We start from the raw sequence: 23,086 nt of genomic DNA on the forward strand, positions 1-23,086 counted from the left end.
ACCTAGACGACTGGCTCATCAAAGCCAGCACGTTGTCACAATGCCATCGCCACACTCAGATGAAGGTGGACCTTCTGCACGATTTTAGGTTTCCCACTCAACTTTCTCAAATCTCACCTTCAGCCTCTCCAGATACAGCCCAATCTAGGAGCTATACTCGATGCACAATTGAAGATTGCATATCCCAGACCGGCTCATGTTAACTTTCAGTCTCCTCCCTCGGTTTCGAGAGAACTCATCATACACCGTCAGCACTGTGATGCATCTGTTAGGAGTAATGGCAACCTGCATTGCCATTGTTCTCCATGCCAGGCATCACATGCATCCCCTACAGCAGTGGCTGTCTCATCAGTTGGCTCAATCACAGGGTCACTATGAAGATCTAGTGTTGTTAGACCACTATACTCTTAGCTCTCTGCAATGGTGGTACACCACCAACCTGTTGAAAGGGTGGCTTTTTCTAGACCCTGTGCCTCAGATCATTTAGACAAGACACCTCACACACAGGCTGAGGCGCTCACCTTCGAGACCTCCCAGTACAGGGCCATTGAGATCCTCATCATCAGTCTCTACACATAAACTTCCTAGAGTTTCAGACAATATCTCTAGCCCTGAAAGCATTTCTTCATCATCTCTCTCACAAAATTGCCCTAGTCTGCACTGACAATACGGCAGCAATGTACTACCTTCAGAAACAAGAGGGGACACAGTCACTCCAGTTGTCACAACTCTGAGACAATATGGAAATGGGCTGTCCACCATGACATTCACCTAGTGACAAAGTATCTCCCGGGAATGAGCGACTTTGCAGACCTGCTCAGCAGGATGCAGCAACAAGTCCACAAATGGGAACTCCATCTTCAAAGCCTTCAAAAATACTTCCGTAAGTGGGGCACACCTCAGATAAATCTTTTCGCCATAGCAGAAAACGCAAAATGCCAAAACTGTGCCTCCAGATACCCACATCCTCTATCCAAGGGCAACACTCTATGGATGAACTGGTCAGGGATATTTGTCTATGCTTTTCCACCTTTCCCTCTCATTCCCTTTTTAGTTCTGATGATCAGACAAACATTTCTCAACATGATCTTTGTAGCTCCCACGTGGGCAGGCCAGTCCTGATTCACCACACTATTGAACCTATTGGTAGTCCCCCACAAGAAGCTTCCCAATAATTCGGACCTTCTCACTCAAAATCAAGGTCAGGCACTTAGACCCTAAATCTCTCAACCTTGCGATATGGCTTCTGAGGTCATAGAGTTTGGTTACTTAGGTATACCTTCAAAATGCATGGACAGCTTCAGAGAAGCTCGTGAACCCACTACCAGAGCATGTTAATGTGCAAAGTGGAAATGCTTTGTTTGCTATTGTTAACCAAAACACATCAATCCCATTAAAGCTACTGTCCAAGCCCAGCACTAACATTGATAAGAACCATTCTTCAAAATTCAGAGAGACAAGGTGATTCTTCAAACTAATTCGAAGTCCCTCCATAAAGTGGTCTCTCAATTCCATGATAATCAATTCATTGTGCTACCAGTCTTCTTGCGCAACCTGACTCAGTTGCTGTGATTTTAGGAATACTAAACAGCTCTTTATAGCCTTCTCACTACCTCATACAGACAATCCGGTTTCCAAGAACAGCATAGCTAGGTGGATACTAGAATGTATTCAGGCTTGTGGTAAGGCAAAAAGACAACTTCCTGCTACTCCCAGAGCACACTCTACCAGAAAGAAGGGAGCCACTATGGTTTTCCTTGGAAATATACCCATAGCTGACATTTGTAATGCAGCTACATGGTCTACAATACATACATTTATAAAACACTATTGTGTAGATGTACTTGCACCCCAGCAAGCTAATGTAGGCCAAGCAGTACTAAGAACACTTTTCCCATCAACTCCAACTCCCGCAGGCTAGGCACCGCTTTCATGGAGGGACTGCTTTACAGTCTATGCAGAGCCTGTGTATCTACAGCCACACATGCCATCAAATGGAAAAGGATACTTACCCAGTAGATGTTTATTCGTGGCATGTTGTGCTGTAGATTCACATGTGCCCTCTTTCCTCCCCAGATGCCTGTGGACGTTTCAGTTACCTTATACTTGTATATAGTTGTACATTTATAGTTAAGCTTGCATCAACATCTCTTTCTCTATACTTCCTCAACGCTCCTTTTCTCACCCGCCTGCGGGAAAACAATCTAACAAAGGAGTCGATGCCTGTGTGCAGTATCACCGAGAAGGAGTCACTGGATCCCGCGACTCAAAAATGCTTCTTCGAAGAAAAACAACTTGCAACACTTCAAACCAAACACCAGATGGCAGAGCATGTGAATCTATATCACTACATGCCACAAGCAGATGTCTAATGGGTAAGTAACATTTTCCATATATATTACTGTTTTTCAAATGTAGTCTGAAGCCATTGGCCAATATAACCTTGTTATAGGCTGCAAAACATTACTATCTTAAGTGTCTCCTCAGGCCTTACTGAAGAAAGGTGAACAGCTACACTTAAGAAGATATATTGTAAAGACGTGCTCCGGGATCCCTGGAAGTGGGGGGGGGACTATTCAATGCTCATGGTTTCAATGGAGATTCCCCTGAGAGAGAACTCTGATTACAAGTAGAAACCATTCCTTCCTCACCTTCTAGAACAGAAACTGCAGCCCCTGCCTTCATCTCTACCATCCTCTAAATGGTAGTGCTCAGGAAGAACCTGTCAGCAGCCGCTTGCTAACAGTCTTCATGTAATTTCTAAAGGTAGCCCTATCTTTATCATGCTTAATTCAGTGTCTGAATCACCAGCCTCTAACAACAAAAATGTGGGCAACACAGTTCTGCTGTGTGGGTGAAGCTGACCTCATTCTCCTTCTGGTGCCATGCTAAACTAGGGACAGCCAAAAATGACTCTCTGACTTGAATGCACACACTCTACTACTGCACATGTTTCTGTTAACTACACACAGCCTATGTGTACAGGATGGCAGCGCAAAGTTCTGCTTATTCTACAGCAGTAGAACTTTACAAACAGGAGACGTTTAGTAGGCCTCTTGCTCTCTGACTTTGATAGTGTGACCAAATCTTTATATCTATCTCAGATCACAGTATGCTGCCTCCACCATTTTATGGGTTACACCCAGCACAACAGGGACAGTTGGGCTTTGGTCTAAGGAAATAGTCTTTTGCAGCTCCCCCTGCCTCTCACACGCATTTTGCCCCCATTTGGAGTACTAGCTGCTGGTTTTCAACTCTGAAAGTGCACTGGAGCCTGATACTAGGTCCCAATGTCAGTGCTCTCTCCCTATAAAATATGAAACATGTAACTTGGTAACCCCAATTGGCAAGGTCATGAATTCCCTTATAAGTCTATGGTAAATGGTACCAGTGGTACCCAGGGCACAGGAGTTAAAGGGGGTAACCAGGACCTGAAGCACTGATTGTGCCATGCTGAGTGACCTAAGTAAAAAGATGACAGCAGTCCTGCCATTGCAGATTTCATATGCAGTGCAAACTGCCCAAGCTCTACTTTGCCTTCACAGTCACAGCACTATTTTTAATATATCAGTCACCTCTAAGGTGCGCCTCCTGAGCCCAGGTGGCAGGGTGCATTATATTAATGGTGTGAACATGTACGTTCAAGCTTATATGTCCCTATAGCAGCATCTTTCTGTTAATAGCTACTATAAGTTTTCAGGGAGCCATAGGATAGCATCGGCTGGCACCTGGGCACCCCATGGTTGCCAGTTCCATTATGGTCCCACTGAAGGGGTATCAAACACCTAGTTTCATCAAACCAGACTCGTTCCCCAAATCAGATATAATGTACCATGCACCCAGGTGGCTACATTACAGGTTGCCTACCTTGTTTCCCCAGCCTTCCTGTGGCCTGGCTGTCAGTCTACAAGCTGCTGCAGCCAAGACCGGAATTTGACCCCCTCCCAAGAGGAGTGAATACTCCCAGAAGTCAGAAACAAATGCTTACCTGGGCTGGAGGTATCACCTCCCTCCCTGGCAAGATGGCCAGGGAAGTGGCACATCAAGGCTGTGTGTTTCAAAGCCCACACCACCTCTCGTATGCAATTAGACGGCCTCCCAGAGGAGGACAAAGCCACCCGTCCCAGACACACTTTCAAGCCAGGCAGGTAGGGAAATTAAGTAGTCGGGAAGCGTACACCCCCAAGAAGACTAGCCACTTCTCTAGGGTGTGCTACCTGGCCTGTACAGTCAACGATGAGTTCTACCATTTTGAAAAGTGACAGAATGAAGGCTCCGGGTTAGAAAAGAGGAGGTGGTCACCTAAGGGGCGGATTAGCTGCTGGGGCTAGTAGCCCTTTGGCTACCAGCCCCACTCCCCTATCACCCCAAATTCTAGGATTTAAGGAGCTCCCCTGGCATCAGAACCCAAGGGCAAAGATGAGACATGTGACTGCGACTTCAGGATCTGCACAAAGCAAAGGCAAAACCTACACCTGTGGCAACCATCCTGCAACTGCATGACCACGACTCGTCCTGGACCAGAGACCGGCTCCAAAGGAGAGAGGAACTACTTTGCAAGTTAAAGGCAGCTCCAAAACTCCTTTGGACTAGAGGTAGTAGTCCCCTGCAGTCCGCAGGCAACTCACACTCCCGGAATCAAAGAATCACTGGCCATTGGGCCCATCAAAGGCTCGCCTAAAAGTCAATGGTCCATTGTGAAATGTAGATTTATATAGCGCGGCCTATCACTCATGAGGGTCTCAAGGCGCTGTCTATGGGTATGGGGAGATTAAGTGATTTGCCCAGAATCACAGGATATTGCGCTGACGCCGAGGCTTGAATCCAGACCTCCAGCTTCCGAGGCGGGCAATCTGACCGCTGCACTACATCCTCTCACTGTGGGAAACTTAGTCCTGGCCTTGAGCAAGTTTCATGCAACTACTTTTTACCCCGAACTCCAGGACATCGAAGTAACCAAAAGCTACAATTGTTGCTACCAAGGTTTGTTGGTGGCCAGTCTGGCTGTCTCTAACTCTGTTCCACACTGTGCCTTGAGGGAACCCTGCAGCATCTTCAATCTGGCACCCCGTTTTCAAGATTTTGTATCCCCTCATTAGCACTGTCCCAGCAGCAAATCCAGCACTCACAGATCTTGCGTTGAGCACCAGGGACAGCCAGGACCACTCTGCACCTGGGCCCTACGAGCCAGGTATGATTCTACAGGCTGTCGAACTCTGGTCCTGGGACCCGCCTCACCTTACCATTCAGTAGTGTCCACCGAACTCAACCTCTAAGTGACCGACTGTCACTAGCGTAATTTCCCATTTACCGCAATGGAAACATTTTTCAAAGAGTAAAATGCACTGATTTATTTTTCCTTTAAATATTGATAATTATGGTTATTCTCATCTGATGGTCTTCATTTTGGTGTCTAAAATTATATAAAAATCTGCTTTATCTTTATAAATTGGTGTCAGATTTTTTTTAGTTGTGTCAATTACTTATCGTCCATGTTGGTACTTTGAAATGCTTAACACATGTTCCTCTAGTAAAGCCTGACTTCTCTGTGCCACACTACTAGGACTGAACTAGGGATTTATTAGTGTGAGCCCAAAGGAACCAGATGGGCGTAATGTGCGAGTACTACATAGTGAAGCCTAACAAGCATCACTGCACAATACCCCACTTTCCTATATGTGGATACTATGAGGGCACACTTGAGGCACCTTGGTAATGGACATGTCTAAGCATCTGGCAAATGCTGAATTAGCGGACAGGTCAAGAGACCAGAAACACATGCATTCGAACACTTGGCACAAAAACATATCTTTATGATACATGTGACATTCCTGCCCCAGCATTATGTGCGTTTCTATAGTGCATTCCTACACGCTAACCCCCAGAAGTATCACTTAAATTCACTGGAACAATGAGGCACCTGCTTCTGTACACTGCGAAAGGTTTCACCGCACAGATAATGTCCCTCTGGAGTGTGTGAGTGCATTCTTGCATGCATGCATGTATATGTTCTTTTGTGCAGGTTTTTGTTTTTCTGGTGACTACCTGTCCTAGGTTTCTGATTGCTGCCACATCCCGGTATCTGGCGGCCCCCCTGCCTCCTCACCTCCAAACCTCCTTAAAAAGGCTCCCCTGTCAAGAGATGGCATCCTCAGGCACTTTTTAGGCATACTGTGTATTATGGTTATCCTGGCATAAGGTGACCAGTTTTGGGATATTTTGGACTTAGTGGTAGCCCTAGCATAAGGTGGCTTTTGTTGGTATATTGTAGCCTTTGTAGGCATTATGATGTCTCGTGCATAAGATGGCATGTTGTTGGCATGTTAATTCCTGGGCATCCTAGGCATTGTGTTGTCCCTTTTAGGCATTTTATAGGAATATTAACAATTATGATGGTTTTGGCATAAAGGGGTGTTTCTTGCTATTTTTTCTCAAACTGTCAATACATATGAATTCACATGTACTTAAAAGGGGTAAAGTTGGGAAATAAGAGACAAAAGAACAAAGATGTTCTGTGCGTTTTGAAAAGTGGTAGGAGGTTTTGTCAGATTGCAAGCCCTGATTATTTCAGCTACCTCTAGGGCCAGATGTAGCAACATTTAGAATTGCGACCCGCAAATTGCGAGTCGCAATTCTGAATGTTGGATGATGTCCCTGACACCATCTGCAATTCGCAAGGGGGCCGCAAATGCCCACCTCATGAATAATCATGAGGTGGGTCACAATTTGCGACCCCCTTGCGAATGGCGGCCCTCACAGGGATGGTGGCCTGCTGCGGACAGCAGACCACCATGTCTGTGACTGCTTTTTAATAAAGCAGTTATTTTTTTTTTGTAATGCAGCCTGTTTTCCTTAAAGGAAAACGAGATGTATTACAAAAACGAAAAATGAAACGTTTTTGTTTCGTTTTTTCAGAGCAGGCAGTGGTCCATAGGGCCACTTCCTGCTCTGAAAAAATGGTTGCACTGTCATTCTCAACGGGGAAGGGGTCCAATGGGGACCCCTTCCCTTCTGCGAATGGGTTACCACCCATTTCAAAAGGGTGCAAAATGCGATTGGTTTGCGACCGCATTCGCAAACCAATCCTGCATTGCACTGCGACTTGCAATTAGAAAGGGAACACCCCTTCCTAATTGCGACTCGCAAACCCGTTTTGCGATTCGGTAACCAGGTTACCGAATCGCAAAACGAGGTTTGTGCATTACAATGTGCTTTTTGCACGTCGCAAACAGTGAAATTCGCTGTTTGCGACATGCAAAAAGCTTTCTACATCTGGCCCCTAGTGTGTTCTGTAATATTTAGAACTGAAATAAATGTCTGTTTCCCCACCAGTCTTTACCAGGTTTCCTTGAAGTTTCACCCCCACCTTAGAAAGTAAGACCCTGTGGAGAACCAGATTTGTTTTAGCCAACCATGAAGCTATTGGAATATAAACTTAGTAGTAGTATTTATATAATGTGGAATTAACCACTAGGGCAGATGAGCACTTTTCATCCAACTAGAAGAATACATAGAACTTACATTGATGGGGTGAATGAAAAACAGGAAATGAGAATCAAAGAAGAGTTGGCGGTTCGGATTTACACTAATAGGACAAGGATAGAGTTCCAAACCCTCGAGGCTAAGCAGGATAAAGCCTGTTCGGATGTTTTTGCTCTTTCGAATATTGAAATTTCCAGAATTAGTCAGTTTTTCTCCCTAGTGTTTCCACTGCATCTGGTAAGTTGAATATTCCACCAGTGCCAAAGATCCTAAAATCTCTCCCTGTCACGTGGCAATGTTATTGGGAGCTCCCTTCTACAGTGACACTTTATGAATACTAATAACTAGGTAAGTGCGGTGATGTGCTAGTATGGATGATACTATTTAAGTTTTGACTAGTCTTTCTTACTGTCGGGTCTGAGGTCCGCAAGTGCTGTGTTATGTGTTTTTTCTAAAAAAAAATAAATAAAAAAAAACTTGTTTGGGTTTGTAAACCTTGGTTGAGATTTTTGTTCCAACTATTCTTCTAAAATTACATTTGCTTTGTAACAGCATCAGTACTAGAGGTTGACGTAAAGACTGTATATGAGACCAGATTTCATAGTTGGCTTGCATGGACTGGTAAATCACAGTTCTTGTTCTCCTCTTGCAGATCGGCGACAGTGGTGCGCCATTGGGATCCTCGCTGCAGTGCTGCTGGTTGTGCTTATTCTCTTCATCACACTGTGAACTGTTTCCCACCACTGTTGAAAAGAGCGTAATCCCTGGCTCTGCTAGTGGGAGATCACAGGTATGCAGCCACATGCTAAAGTAGATGTGCTCCAGGGCTGCTGTCTGACATTTTTACTCCCCACTTGGAAGAAGCCGTCTTTCTTCAGCTGGACCTGTGGATACTGAAGCCCATTTCCCTTTGAGGACCTGCTATCTCTGAGCCGGAGACCCCTTCCTTCTGATTCTAGAGACATATATATCTAAATAGTCTCTATCCATGAGACCACCCTCAGTATGGGAAGGCACCAAGCACTGGAGAGCAGATTAATTCTTGGGAGGAACCACATAGTTCGGAAATGGTCTTTTTTTGTTGTTGTCCTAAACCGCATTGTTCCAGTAAATCATGGACCAGACTTTTTTTCCTTCTTGTTAACAAACCTCAAGTTAGGAGTGCACAGCTAATTTCCTTCCCAACTCCTTCTCTTCATTACCCCCAGCCACCTTCCCTTCGATGAAGACTGTAAAAAAATATATATTACCCGAGAAAACCTTGAACCCAAAGATGCTTTGACCATCTCCACGTGCACATAAAAGAGCTGAATATCAAAATTTGTTTGACTCAGGGCAGCTGCTTGATCTATGTTAAGGAGGGTGCCTTTCTGTCTCTCAGCTGCCACTACTTATGAATGAGGTAGCATACATCTTGCCCTTAGATTTGTTCAGCAGCAAGTCCTACAAACTCCTCAATCCCAATGTCTCTGCGTATGAATTATGTTGCTCTTAAATGTAACACAGCTTGTCCAGAGAGTAAAATTGTGTCAGGACAAAGCTAGCCCACACTTATCTCATACCCATTTAAAAAACTTGCAGTTTCTGCTGTTCTCTAGATACCGAGAGCATACCACTATTCACCATTTGTAATAGATTGACAGTTTGATGCTCAACCTTCAGTTTGATTTCATTACTTTACATTGTTGAGTCTGCTAGATCTGCACAGATGTTGACAGGTTGAGCAAACTGACTGAACAAAAGTAAATTTAACAACAGTTAAACTCGTTACTATTAAACACCACACAGGTGTTGAGGTAAATCTACTTTTATAGTCTTATGTGATTAATCCATCAGTGGATTTCTTTCTTCTTTTTGAGCTAAACTCCGTTATGGGATTGCTTTTCATGTTCTGGAGATCTAGCCCTACATACTTCCCATGAACTTAACAAGAATACTAAATAGTAAACTAATCATGCGAGAAAGCGAATGGGTCAGTAGTAATAAGAGTAAACCACAAGTAGGTAAGAAGTACTAATATTAACGGTTTTCTTGTCTGAAGGTGATAACGTCAAAAAGTCTTACAACAAAAATAGAAGATTAGTCTGATGAGAGTCGAGGTTATCAAAATACACAGGCACAAATAGATGTGTATGCCCAATTCATGGTTACAGGTTTTGCTGCACTTAATGCAGTGCATTATATTGCCCACAAAACGTTTGGTAACACCAGCCAAATTTTTGTGAGTAAACTGCACACATTCTTATTTTGCACACCTCTGAATCGGTAACTACATGCATGATTAGTGATTTTATTGCCTATTTTGAGGTGTGTAAATAGGAATGGAGGGGTAACAGTGCACATGTGAAATATTACGCCCCACCCCGGTATTACAAATTGCAGGTTTACTATTACCACTCTTGTTTTTGTATGACCCTTCCAGTGTGGTATTACGGAAGGCAGGGAAATATATTTTTGCAATGGCCAAGAACTATTAACCATATTCCATTTTTCTGTGAAAAATGATATCTCACGAAGTTTGGCATTTTTGTGATAATGCTATTTTTAACTTTTTCTCAAACTTGGTTACAAGCATGATTTTAGTACACCTGTGCCACGTCATTTGGCAAGCCAGATACACTGACATTTCTTTGACCTACCCACTAAATTTAGGTTTTTGCTGCTTCTTGAAGTAAAGAAATTTGCATGTCTTTTTCCCACTTCGTCATGATAAATGAGGAATGTGTTGTACCTTTTTTATGAGGATTGATAAGCCTTTCATACTCCACCCACCTACCCTTTTTTCTCTAATCCTGCCTTCTAACCACACGTTTTCGCATTATTTAGCAAAGAGCTGAGAGGCATGCCCGTGTGTTGACCATCTGATGTTGACATTATCTGCAGGGTTATAGGTGCCATACTGACTTGGCTCTTATTGGCCCTGCACGAATCTGGTGAACACTCGCCCCCTATTCCATGATCTCTTGGAAATGCATCCTTTCCTTGATGACAGGTGTCCTGACTACAGTGGGCAGCCATAGGACACTGGAGGTGCTTGGTAACAGAACAATGGGACATCTATTAGGACCCAAAGCTCTTCCTTTTTTCTATAATGGATTACTTCTACCTGTGACGTGAACACAAACAAAATTGAGGAGCATAGCCTACCACTGGGGATGTCTTTCATAAGTCATGGAAGAAGACTGTGGTCACTCTCTGTTCCCGCAAACAACTTTTGATTCGAGACAGTGCATTTCCATTGCTGCTGTGTCCCTTTGAACCTGCCATATTTACAAAACATTGTTTTAGTACATGTGGTCCTGTCAGTCTCCACATCTACATAGGGGAGTCGTCCGTGACATCACAGTGAGCCAGTTATAAAGAATTGTCCATCACTGATCATGCTCATGCATGTGTTACAATGTCCCAGGGTAGTACCTAAAATGAGGGAAGCACAATATTGCGCAGGTGTACGGGATGCTGCCATACCATCGACCTTTCTTTGGATGCTTCAGCTTATTGATGTAACACTTCTGTGCAGTATCTACAAAATGTTGATTTATGTCTTTAGGACCATTTGTGCAGTGATAATTAGGCAGTTAAAGATACCCAAATAACTTACATCTGATTCGGCCTCTCACTACATCCTCTCTTATTTGTGTTATTAATCTTGTATGCTTTTTGTGCTGACTACTGAAGTGCTGTGAGCCCATAGCAGCATACTGACCTAGATCTCGACCAGATGGGGAGAGGACAGCCTTGTGCATGACTTGTTCCAAAATCCATTGTTTGAGGCTTTGAGTGGGGAGCATATGTTACTGTTAAAAAGTCAGCTTTTGTATGTAGTATGCATGTTTCCTAACGCCCTTAGAGATTTGCAGGTCCCACATGGTGTCTGCTGCAAAGAAGCAGAAAAGGTAATTTTGGAGCTGGTCAGCTGTGGCTTGATGGGGTATAAATGCGATCAGTGTGATTTATTTTAAGCATGTTCATGCTGGATAATGACAGGATTGTACAAGTGGGCTGGCTGTAATTTACATCTTCTCTTTCGTGGAAATTTGGGGACTTTCCTATAGAGAATTATTGTACTTTCAGCCCATATCAGGCAATGATCAGTATTTCATGGTGTTAAGTACCACTTATCACCTTTCATTAAATGAATGAAATTATCTAGTTTTATATTTGGCTAACCCTGCTCTTTTATTTGACCATCTGGATTCACTTTTAGTAAAAGATAATCCTGGCTCAATTCTACCCTATGCCCACATATGGTTCAGTCTTGATGTGAGCTCACCTTCTGCATTTCCCACTGTTGCCATGCCTTCATGCTTTCACACTCAGTATAACGTAAATAAATTCTGTAGGATTCACCTTGCACCTTGTTAGTTATTCGACCTTGTTTAGAGATCATGACATTGCTGGGCTAATTCGTTCCTATACAAACCTCCATGGCCCATCAGGACACTTTCCAAAGTTTACGGATTAGAGATTTTTGAAAATGTAACATGCTACATAAAAAGAAATTGAACTATACATACAGTTAGTGGTACTACGGTAGAACTCAAACCCAAACAGACATCAGGGACATTGTAGGCTCCATATTGTTTGTGCTACAGGAATGGCTAAAGAGAACTTTTTTTTCCTTTTCATTATCTGGTCACTTTCAGTAAGTAGTTTTCATCAACAAATTGCAGAAGGTTTTTTTTTTTTTTTTCTTTTTTAATAAACTTTGTAGCATGAATCTGTTACAGATTCCCCTACTGTGCATAATTCAATGGTCTGGCCAGTTGTGCTCAGATTGGGATCATGTTTCACTCGAACATTTGTAATGTGATGAATAAATAAGTATTTGGTTCAAGCCCACAGTGCCCCTCAGGACACAAGACACTTTCATATTGTTTTTATCGACTATCCGGTTCGGCAGCGCATAGGAAGAACTCAAGCTGTGCATGGCATAAATCGTGCAGTGACTGGAGTTTAAATCAAAGGTGCTTTAAGTGTTTTTTTTTTTTTTTTTTTTTTTTTTTTTTTTTAACTAATAAGGTCATACAAGAATGTTCCACAAATTACAACAGTTTTGGGCCGTTTTTGTAGTTATTGTTTTGGACATTTTCAAAACTCTTAATTTTTACCAGACGTTCCAGTGAAGTTTTCTGTGATCCTGTACTTTCCACAGCACCCGGTAGACACTCAGTTTTGACTAGTTTCCAGTCCCCCCAAGACCGCGCAAATGCACTAACTAAACACCAAGTGTTCATGCTTTGACAAGGGACTACAGACGTTGTGCTAAGTATGCCTTTAAATGTAATTTCTTCAGCCTGATTATAGAGCTCATACAGTCAAAAATGGCATGTACAGTAAGGTCCACGGGGCTCTCCACCAAGGAAGCAGTTTTCATAGGTGTCCTACAACTTCACGAAAAGCACTGCCTTGGTAAAAACCCACATGTCAGGGTATCACAATTCTGTGGTTTAGGCTAGCCATCATGATGACAAAATCCTGAACCTTCACAAAGGAGTTCTATTTATGGAAGATTTTGCGTATAAGATGGCACTCCTCCCGAAGAGAGAGCATCAACAAAGCGACTACCACGTTTATCCTCCCTGCAGAGTCCCCCGGTCTTGTCTAGGGCAAGCTTTTATCATCAGATGAGAGGCATTATAACCTTGGAAATGTGTATATGGTAGACCAACAAGACCCGATGCGGCTTGAAATAATTTCTAAACCAACTAATGACAAACTAAGAAGGTCCACATCAAGTACCAACTACTTACTGCTTCAGAAAGAGGATTTACAAACTCTTCTTCACAAAGTAGCTATCAAGGAAGTTCATCAAGTTAAAAGAGGGCATGAAGGGTACTCGGTTTGATCCCTATCATTGTCAGAGGCAGTTCCACTGTATAAAATGTGGCAGGCTTTCGCCTTAAGGCACGAAGTTCGAATCTTAGTAGGGAATATTCCGCTTTTCGTCTTTCCCAGACCATTAAATAAAGTACCAATAAATAGCGTAATAGAATCGGTTATTAATAGCACTTAGAAATGTCATCTGCGTGCTATGAAGAGTTATGTAACAAAAAATGTGTGGATCCATGCAGATTGGCTAGGCAAGGGACACACTCGAGGTCCCGAATTTTCGAGTCAGAATATCTAATTTCATTGCAGAGAAGCATTTGAGAAATTAGCAACCCACGACTAGGTGTTACTTGGCAAAACAAAAGATTTGTGTGGTGTTTAAGACCGCATAGAGCACTACTGATTGCAACAGTTGAGGGTGTTTTTGTATGTGGTAGAAACAATCATTTCTCACCCTTAAGTTAAAGTAGATCTGGCTGCATCTGTATAGCACGCATCGAGAGAAACGAAAGTATACCCCTTTTTAAAATGGTAGTCCTGCATTGTTTTCTGGTGCCACGCAAAGGAACGATTTTATCACATGGAGCACTATCTCTGTGTTATCTAAGTGGGGTCCTGACAAGGTTGTGACCCCAATGTGAACCAACGCATATATAACCACTGAGAGAGTTGACACTTCAAATAACACTTGTGATTGCTATAACATGTCTCAAGAGAAAATAGTGTTACGAACGCACCCCTAGTCCTGCCTAAGGCTGCCTTCCTTTTTCTTTTTAATCACTAACGTTTTTTCAAAACTTTTGTAACCAGTTGAGAGATCACACCATATGCTCATTCTTAGAAAACACTCCTATATTTAGAAGACGTAACCAGCTCTCTATAGCTTGTGCATCACAAAAGAGACATCCCATCATTAAAGCATGATTTAGAAAATAAATTGGGAGTTGCATTATTTTGTAATACTCACTGACTAATCAGCCTGAGGGTGGACACCAGGGCCCATTCCATGTAAAAGACAGTTGTGCTTGCATTTGTTGGTACTTTTCCTATGTATAGTGCCCCACCGGGGAAGCCCTTGTCCATTTAATTACATTAACACATGCACAAGGGGGCCACTAGGAAATGCATTCATTACTGTGCAGGTATTAAAGCAAAGCAAAAGGCAGAATTAGGACAAATAATTGCTTGTAACGTATTTGCTATTAGTTGCCTGATACACATCTGGGATTGATTGTGTTCACATAGAGAGAGGACCTGACCTGGATGTTCAGGCTGCACTACTTAAACTGGAGCAGGACCAGGGGTTATTTGCATATGGTTGGTTTCCTAGTAGGACCAGTCCATCATGTAATTACAGTGGCTGAGATTATTTCAAGCATTCCACCCATGACTTCTTTGTTTTCCTTGGTGCTACTGTTACAAAGCCACAGTCCCAACTCGCACCAAATAGGAGGAATACTGGTTTAAAGTTGATGCACAGCAAGGGAATCTACAGTGGATTCATGTAGCAAATAACACATTTCCTAACTGTAGCAAACAGTTGTTTTGCCGCTTGCATTCTTCTATAAAATTACATTTATCCATTCTTACCCCACTGATGTGGGAGACTATTAAATAAGCGCTTTTATGCAGTATGTTGTCTCCGACTCTGCATGTTAAGAGAAAACAATCTGAAGATGGTAGGTATTGTGGTTGTTGGATCGACAGCTGTGACTGAACACAGGTCAACACCCACAATACAAAAGATTTTTTTTAAATGATAGCTATCCAATCCTACCCAACCTGTGGGTAGCAGAACTACATACGTGCACAATAGCTGAACGTATAATGGAGACCAGCTGGGATGCTACTGTTAAAGAAAAGCATCTTGTTTTATGATCTAAGCACCGACTCTGGGACATGATGCATAAATGTGCACCCTGTAATTAGACTTTTCTTCAGTACATTTTCTGTTATGTATGAAAATTGGTGATCAACATGTGTTGCCTTTCAAGCTGATGTTCGTATGCTCAGGCCTCACATAATAGCACACTTTCCTGGTAACCCCATCTTGCCAGCCATTAAGGTTTGTATTCCCTTAATCTTTGTGTCTTTGAACAGAATTCTTACGTACTGCTGGCTTTGTTACTCAATGTGCCCAAACACTATACCCATTCATATTATTGGAGGAAGAAACAGCACAATGTGGGAAATAGGAATCTTTTTTTTGTAAAGGAGGTAGCTATACACAGGAAACATTGTTGTGTAGATTAAACTCATTTCAGATTGGCTTCTTGTGATCCTGAATACCGTTCCCTGCACATTAGGCCCTGATATGAGGAAGTGTTCATGTACACCGACGCAATGGATTTTTTAAATGCTTATGAGAGTACAGTTATTTATACTCTGTACCCCAAGAGGGATACTAAATAGTGTTTTTTAACATTGGAAACTGAATGAAGTGATGTCTGCTATTATCTATGTACAGTATTAAATAATGTTTGAATGACAATTAAAAATCTTGTCTTCTAGATTTTGAGTGTTCATCTGTTCTCTTAAGTGCTCTACCACTTGCATGGGAGGCTATGTACTAGCAATACTTAAATGTATAACATATAGTCTGTTGCATGCTGTCCCCTTTCTTTCATTCCCTGTCCAAGAACAGGAGTTACTTCTTGACTACCACACAAGCAATTCTAGCTAAAAGGTAGGTAGGGTTTTTGAGTACCTCAGAAGAATTTACCTACAGTGCCCATTGACGTTTCACATGCATAAGAATATCTTTCATAGACAGTACAATCAAAAATAAATTGGAGTCTTAAAAGGAGGTTGCATGCATTGCAGGTTGCAGAATGTTATGTTATTGTACAGAGTTTTTAAGTAGCAAGTGTTTGCCAGTTACTTGACTCTGTTATTTGACCCTGTAGTAACAGGGCAACCTTTGACCCTGCCTCTGCAGGCAGGTCGCTCCCCGCTCCGCCATCCGCACCACCTCCTCACCGGCTTTGCATTTTCTCCCGCTGCTGCATCCCCTGCGGCCCCTCCTGCGCCCCCCCGCTCCTCCTCACCGTCCTTTTGCCTGGTTTTTCCTGCCGCTGCGTCCCCTCCCGCCTCCCCCCTCCTCCTCACCGTCCTTTTGTCAGTTTTTTCACGCCGCTGCGTCCCCTGCGGCCCCACCCCCCCAGCCCTCTCATTCGTCAAGCCCTCCCTCCTCCCAGCTGCCACTCCCACCCTCCCCTCCTCTTATGGCAGCTGCGACGCAGCCACGCGCAGCGGACGCGGTGCTGGCGCGCCAAAGGCAAGCCCGTCCGCGCCAAGACCGCGCCCAGCGCCATTCCCTCTGGCCCTCTCAGACACACCTACTCCCCCCTCACCCTCCACTCTCTCAACCCAGGCCCCCACCCGCACCCCATCTAGCCCCACACACACACTCATGGCCCTTTCACCTGCCACACCTGTCACTTCTCCTGCTCCTCATCCCTCACACCAACCATAGCGACCCCACCTTCAACAAACACAACACCCCCAACACAACACTCACCCACCCTCCCCCGCCAACCAACCCCTCCGCATACCAGCCCACAACCAGAACACACCCCGCAACAACACCCTCACGCACCACACCAACGCCACCCACCACAACCACCTCAACTGCCTGCTCCTCAACATCCGCTCCCTTCACAAACATGGACCTCATCACATCACACTCACCTGACATCGCCTTCCTCACGGAAACCTGGACTAACCCCTCCTCAGAACCCGACATAGCCATAGCCACCCCCAAGGGATACAAACTCCAACACAAAGACCGCCTCAACAGGCCAGGCGGTGGCATCGCCATCCTACACAGAGACACCATCAAAGTCACCACCAGCTCCCAAGACACTATCGACAACACTGAACACATGCACTTCCTCATCCACATTAACAACAACTCCACCCTCAGAGGTACACTAATCTACAGACCACCCGGGCCACGCCCCGCCTTCTGCAACACCATCGCCGACAGTATCAGCTCACACGCCTTCACCTCCACAGACTACATCATCCTCGGTGATTTCAACTTTCACTTAGAAAACCTACAAGACCACAACACTACCTCCCTCATAGACAACCTCACCAACCTCGGACTCCAACAACTGGTCACCGCACCCACCCACTCAGCAGGACACACGCTCAACGCAATTTTCACTGCAAGCCAACACATAGCCTACACCCACACCACCAAACTCCTCTGGACTGACCACCGCTGTGTCCACTTCATCTTCACCAAACCCCCCACACACTACCATCAACACACCACCCCCTACCGCATGTGGGACAAGATCCCCACAGAACGACTAAACTCCCAACTGGCCCATAATCCCCCCCCCCCCCACACCAACGACCCCAACAACAGGAGCACACAACCTCTCCAAATGGATCACTACCTGTGCAGACACACTAGCCCCCCTCAGAAAACACATCACCACCCGCAACATCAAGAACGCCCCATGGTTCACCCCTGAACTCCCAAGACTCCAAGCGCAAATGCCGCCAAGCTGAGAAAATATGGTGACTAGAACCTTCCACAACCAACTTCTCCACCCTCAAAACCACCATTCGCACCCATCACCAACTCATACGCACCACCAAAAAAGATCACTACAAGACACGCCTCTCAAAACAGCAAAGAACTCTTCACCATCATCAATGAACTTGCCAAACCCAAAGCCAGCAACATATACACCACACACAGTCCCTATGTGACGTCCTTTCCAACCACTTCCTCCACAAAATCCTGGACATTCACAACAGCTTCATACCACAAACACCCACCACACACACCCCTCACTCACCCAGCCCAACCCCCACTCATGACCCCCCCACCACACTCTCCACCTGGACCCCCACCACACACGAAGAAACTGAAAAAACCATGAACTCCATCCACTCCGGTTCCCCCTCCGACCCCTGCCCACACCGCATCTACAACAAAGCTAGCCCAACCATCGCCCCCATACTCTACAACATAATCAACTCCTCTTTCGACTCCGCCACCTACCCAGACCCCTGGAAGCACACCGAAATCACCACTCTCCTTAAAAAAAAAAAAAAAAAACAAGCCAACACGGAGATCCTCTCCAACTACCTCCCCATCTCCCTCCTCCCTTTCCCCGCCAAGGTTGCTGAGAAATTAGTCCACACCCGCCTATCCCACTTTCTCGAAGCAAACAACACTCTTGACCCCTCACAATCCGGGTTCCGCAAAAACCACAGCACGGAAACCGCCCTCATCGCATGCACTGACGACGTCAGGACCAAAGTCGACAAAGGCGAGACCGTCGCACTCATCCTCCTAGACCTCTCCGCAGCCTTTGACATCGTCTGCCCCCACACACTCCACACACGCCTCCACAACATAGGAATTCGCCACAAAGCCTTAGACTGGCTCACCTCCTTCACCGACCGGACCCAGAGAGTCCGCCTTCCACCCTTCCACTCCAACGCTACCAAGATCACCTGCGGAGTCCCCCAAGGGTCCTCCCTCAGCCCCACACTCTTCAACATCTACATGATCCCCTAGCCAACATCCTCCGAGCACACAGAATCACTATCCTCTCCTATGCAGATGACACCCAAATCATCCTCTCCCTCACCCGCAACCCCACCACCGGCAAAACCAACCTACACGCCGCTCTCCTCGACACCGCCAACTGGATGACCACTAACCACCTCAAGCTCAACTCAAACAAAACCGAGATCATCATCTTCGGCCCCAACAAAACCACATGGGATGACTCCTGGTGGCCCACCGCCTTAGGCCCCGCACCCACCCCGCAAACCACGCATGCAACCTCTGCATCATCCTTGACCCCTCCCTCTCCATGACACAGCAAATCAATGCTCTAACCTCCTCCTGCTTCCACACACTCTGCACTCTAAAAAAAAAAATCCTTCAAATGGTTTCCCCCAGAAACCAGAAAGACAGTCACCCACGCACTCATCAGCAGCAGACTGGACTACGGTAACGCCCTCTACGCCGGCACCACACTCAAACTCAAACGCAAACTCCAGAGAATCCAGAACACAGCCGCACGCCTCGTCCTTGGCCTCCCCCGCCACGAACGAATCTCACCACACCTCATATCCCTTCACTGGCTCCCCATAGACAAGAGAATCACATTCAAGATCCTCATCCACGCACACAAATCCCTCCACAACACCGCAACCTACCTCAACGAACGAGTTAACTTCCACACTCTCACACGCAACCTCCGATCAGCTGACCTCGCCCTAGCCACAGTCCCCCGCATCCACCGCACCACCACAGGAGGCAGGTCCTTCTCCTACCTCGCCCCCAAAACCTGGAACTCCCTCCCCACCGATGTTCGCAAAACCAATGACCTCCTGGTCTTCAGAAAGAAGCTCAAGACATGGTTGTTCGAACAGTGACCCTCCCTGCCCCCTGCATGTTTCCTCCCCCCCACCCCAGTGCCTTGAGACTCTCACGGTGAGTAGCGCGCTCTACACATTTTTTGATTGCTTGATTGATAGTACAAAAGTAGCTGTCTGGATTTACCTCTCAAGTATCTTGTGCAGGGGCTTTTGTGGACTGACCTTGCACAGTATAAGGCTTGTGGTCTTCTGGCATTTGGGATTTCTTGTGGTTCTGTTTCTTAGGAGGAGGGTTGGGTCAGGCAGCTTGCCAGCGAACCCAACTGAGGGTCAAGTAACATAGGGCGATTGTCTCTGCATGGTGCAACACAGTATGAGTGCGGATCTTTGACTTACACCTTAACCTGTATCATTTTATTGTCTGGATCTGTTACTTCAGCATACTGCCAAAACTCAGATGAGATACTACTGAACTTCCCACTCATTTCTTTGCGTGTTTAGTCCCATTGCATTATGTAGCAAACCTTTCAAATGGTTGGCCACTGATATCTTCTAGGGGCAGCTGCTGTGCCCATATTTGGGGTGTTGAAATTAAGAGTAAATCCAAGCAAAATATAACCAGTAAGGATCTGTGAATGTACAGTTGGCACACAAACTTAATAGTAAACAAGGCTGGGAAGAGAAAGATATGCCAACACCTTTGTCTCCAATAAGTGGACTCTTTGTACATTATTGTATTTATATAGTGCTTGCTACCACTGTCAAGGCGCTGAATCACTTTTCGCAGAGTAGCATGCTTCTCCAGAACCCAAGGTTAGAGTTATTTACTTAGTAGATCTTGTTTTCCTTCTTGGGGATTAGTGGTGGAAGTCGTGTTAAGTGTTTGCTTGAGATTTTTTGCCTTTAGAGTATAGGTTTGATGAGATAGATTGTTTTCGTGGATGAGTAGAGAGACAATGTCACATGTTATTGGATGTGGTAGACATGTGCGCCTGTTAGTTGGATGAATAAGATAAAGGAGGGATAAAAGAGGTAAGAGTTTTGGAAAGAGATTTTGGAGTCCATAGTTGTTGGATGATTTGGAATGAGTCAGCGAGTGGAGTTAGGGGCATAGTTTGAAAGAACATTAGGATGTGTCAGAAAGTAGAGGTATGGGCAGAGTTGTAAAGGTTTTTTTGGTGTTCCTTTGCAGTAGGCGGAAAATATAAATATATAGATATAAACCCATACAAAGAAGGCGTATGTACTTAAAGATGTTAACATATTACACATATGCTAAATAATGTAGCATTATGAACATTTGCACTATCTAAAACCTCATATGTACATGCATAAATACTTGCAGTCTCAGGCATTCACATTTTTGCAGTTGTTTACCAATTTATCCCCCAATATTTCAGTAGCTAAGCACTTCTACTCAGATTTTCTATAATCATATTTACATACTGTGACAGACATGTTTTATCATTCAGAAATATAACCAAAAGCATACACTGATCAGCTCTTGTTATCTGTATATCGACCTGCTTATATGTAAGGATAAATTCTAAATATATGTTAAAAACTAATATATACATATATTTTTCCTCCTGTAAGTAAAAGTATATTTAAATATTTAGATGCATACCTGGCATGATAATATACAGCCATAATGTATACATAGTTAGGCACATTAACAAATTATACCTATACAGTTTTTATATATTTCTGAAGATAATCGTAATTTATAAACACATATGTAAATGCACGGATTACTATTTGCAAGATGAGTCATTCATATTTTAGCTGTGTAAGATATAGTTTTGAGTTAAGTGTAATGAATAGTTAAACATTTACACATACCTCCTGTATAATCCTGTCTTGTGGTAGATGTTATAATAAAACACAAATCCACAAGCATGCAGTCAAATACTTATGTATGAAATTACCTATATGCATGTTAAGCAAAAAAATTATTATTTCATCTGTTTTTTTAACCCCTAACAATGCATACATTTGTATAGAGAAATGCACATATCAGAATATACAAGTATATATCTTTACATTCACACATATATGCAGTACAATTAATATTTTATAGACATTGAATTGATCCTTATGTATCTATACACGTATATGTAATAATATTTAGATGGTCAAACATGCATGTTTGTGTATAATTATAGATAGTGTGTTTTATTATTATGTGTTTTAATCTTTAACATATCTTGTTACAGCCTTACAGGTGTCTTTACTAATTTCATAATTACATACTCTGATATACGGATGATAACATGGACACTCATTTACGCATGTTTACTATACAAAGTACATAGTTACATATTTGATGCAACCCATATTGATGTGCAAATGGATAGAAGTACGACATTAGGATATATACAATATGGACAAAAAGGATTTTTTGTTTTAAAATATTTGTTTTTTTAATCGAATAAGTTGTTTGGTGTCTTATGCATACTCTTGCTGTCTATTGTGTGTGTTGAGTGCAGCCGTCATGTGGGGAAATGCCAATTCTTGAGTAATTTTCTGAAGGTGAGATGGTTGTCCGTGGATCTTTTGTTAGAGAGATAATAAATTCCGTAGTTTGGCTGCTTGAGCAGAGAAGGATGTTTCCCTCCCATGGTTTGTTCTTGCAAGCTGGGATTTTGAGACAGAGCACCAGTCTGGAGTGCAGGTTCCTTTGTTGTATGTATTTGGTGATTTTCTTTCTGGTAGATTGTGCCATTGCAAGGTTTTGCTTTGTGGGTGATACAGAGCAATTTGAAGGTGAATCTTCTGGCAACCAGTAACCATGTAGGACCCTCAAGGCAAAGAAGATGTGCACTTGTGGTTTTACATGTAGGAGTAATCTGGCAGCAGAGTACTGACATTTTTCTAGTCTTTTCTTGGACAATAGAGGTGATCTGTGGTATATGCAACTAGCATGGTGAAGATAGTAAATGAGAGATAATGGCTTGGAACTTGTGTGGAAATCCTAGGTGGGGGAAGTTGCATGACAGAGTTTTCTTAGTAATAAAGCTTGAACTTGCTACCTTATCCACATGTGCATTCATTGTTAGAGAGGAGTCCATGAAAATTCAAATTGTTTTTTTTTTACTTCTTTGAGTAATTTATGTGGTGGTCCCAGATCATCAGGCCAAGCGCAGAGTGGGCCATAATTTTTCCAGTCACCACATGCTAGTATTTCAGTTTTGGATGTAGTCAATTTGAGGTGCCTCTATATCATCCACGTATCAATGGCTCTGAGGCAGCTGACTGGTTTCCAATGGCTTTGGGACTTTGCAGTTCAAGAAGTATTTACGTGCATCTATGTAGTTATAGAAGTTCAACTCAAAATCATTGATCGTTGACAGTTATGAATTTATGTAAATGTTGAAAAGCATGGGCAAGATGATGGAGCCTTGAGGGGTTCCCG

General features: G+C 43.8%; 1 protein-coding gene across 1 annotated transcript in view; it reads left to right on the plus strand.

The window, feature by feature from the left end:
- The window catches only part of STX6 (syntaxin 6), a 95,397-nt gene extending 86,682 nt beyond the window's left edge, over positions 1-8,715 (plus strand). Inside the window, exon 8 of the mRNA XM_069232073.1 lies at positions 8,135-8,715. Within this exon, the coding sequence (XP_069088174.1) occupies positions 8,135-8,211 (77 nt within the window). The 3' untranslated portion in view covers positions 8,212-8,715. The remainder of the gene's footprint in view (positions 1-8,134) is intronic.
- The last annotated feature ends 14,371 nt before the right edge of the window (positions 8,716-23,086 follow it).

Source organism: Pleurodeles waltl, chromosome 4_2 (genome assembly GCF_031143425.1).
Source record: "Pleurodeles waltl isolate 20211129_DDA chromosome 4_2, aPleWal1.hap1.20221129, whole genome shotgun sequence".
NCBI classification, from domain to species: Eukaryota; Metazoa; Chordata; class Amphibia; order Caudata; family Salamandridae; genus Pleurodeles; species Pleurodeles waltl.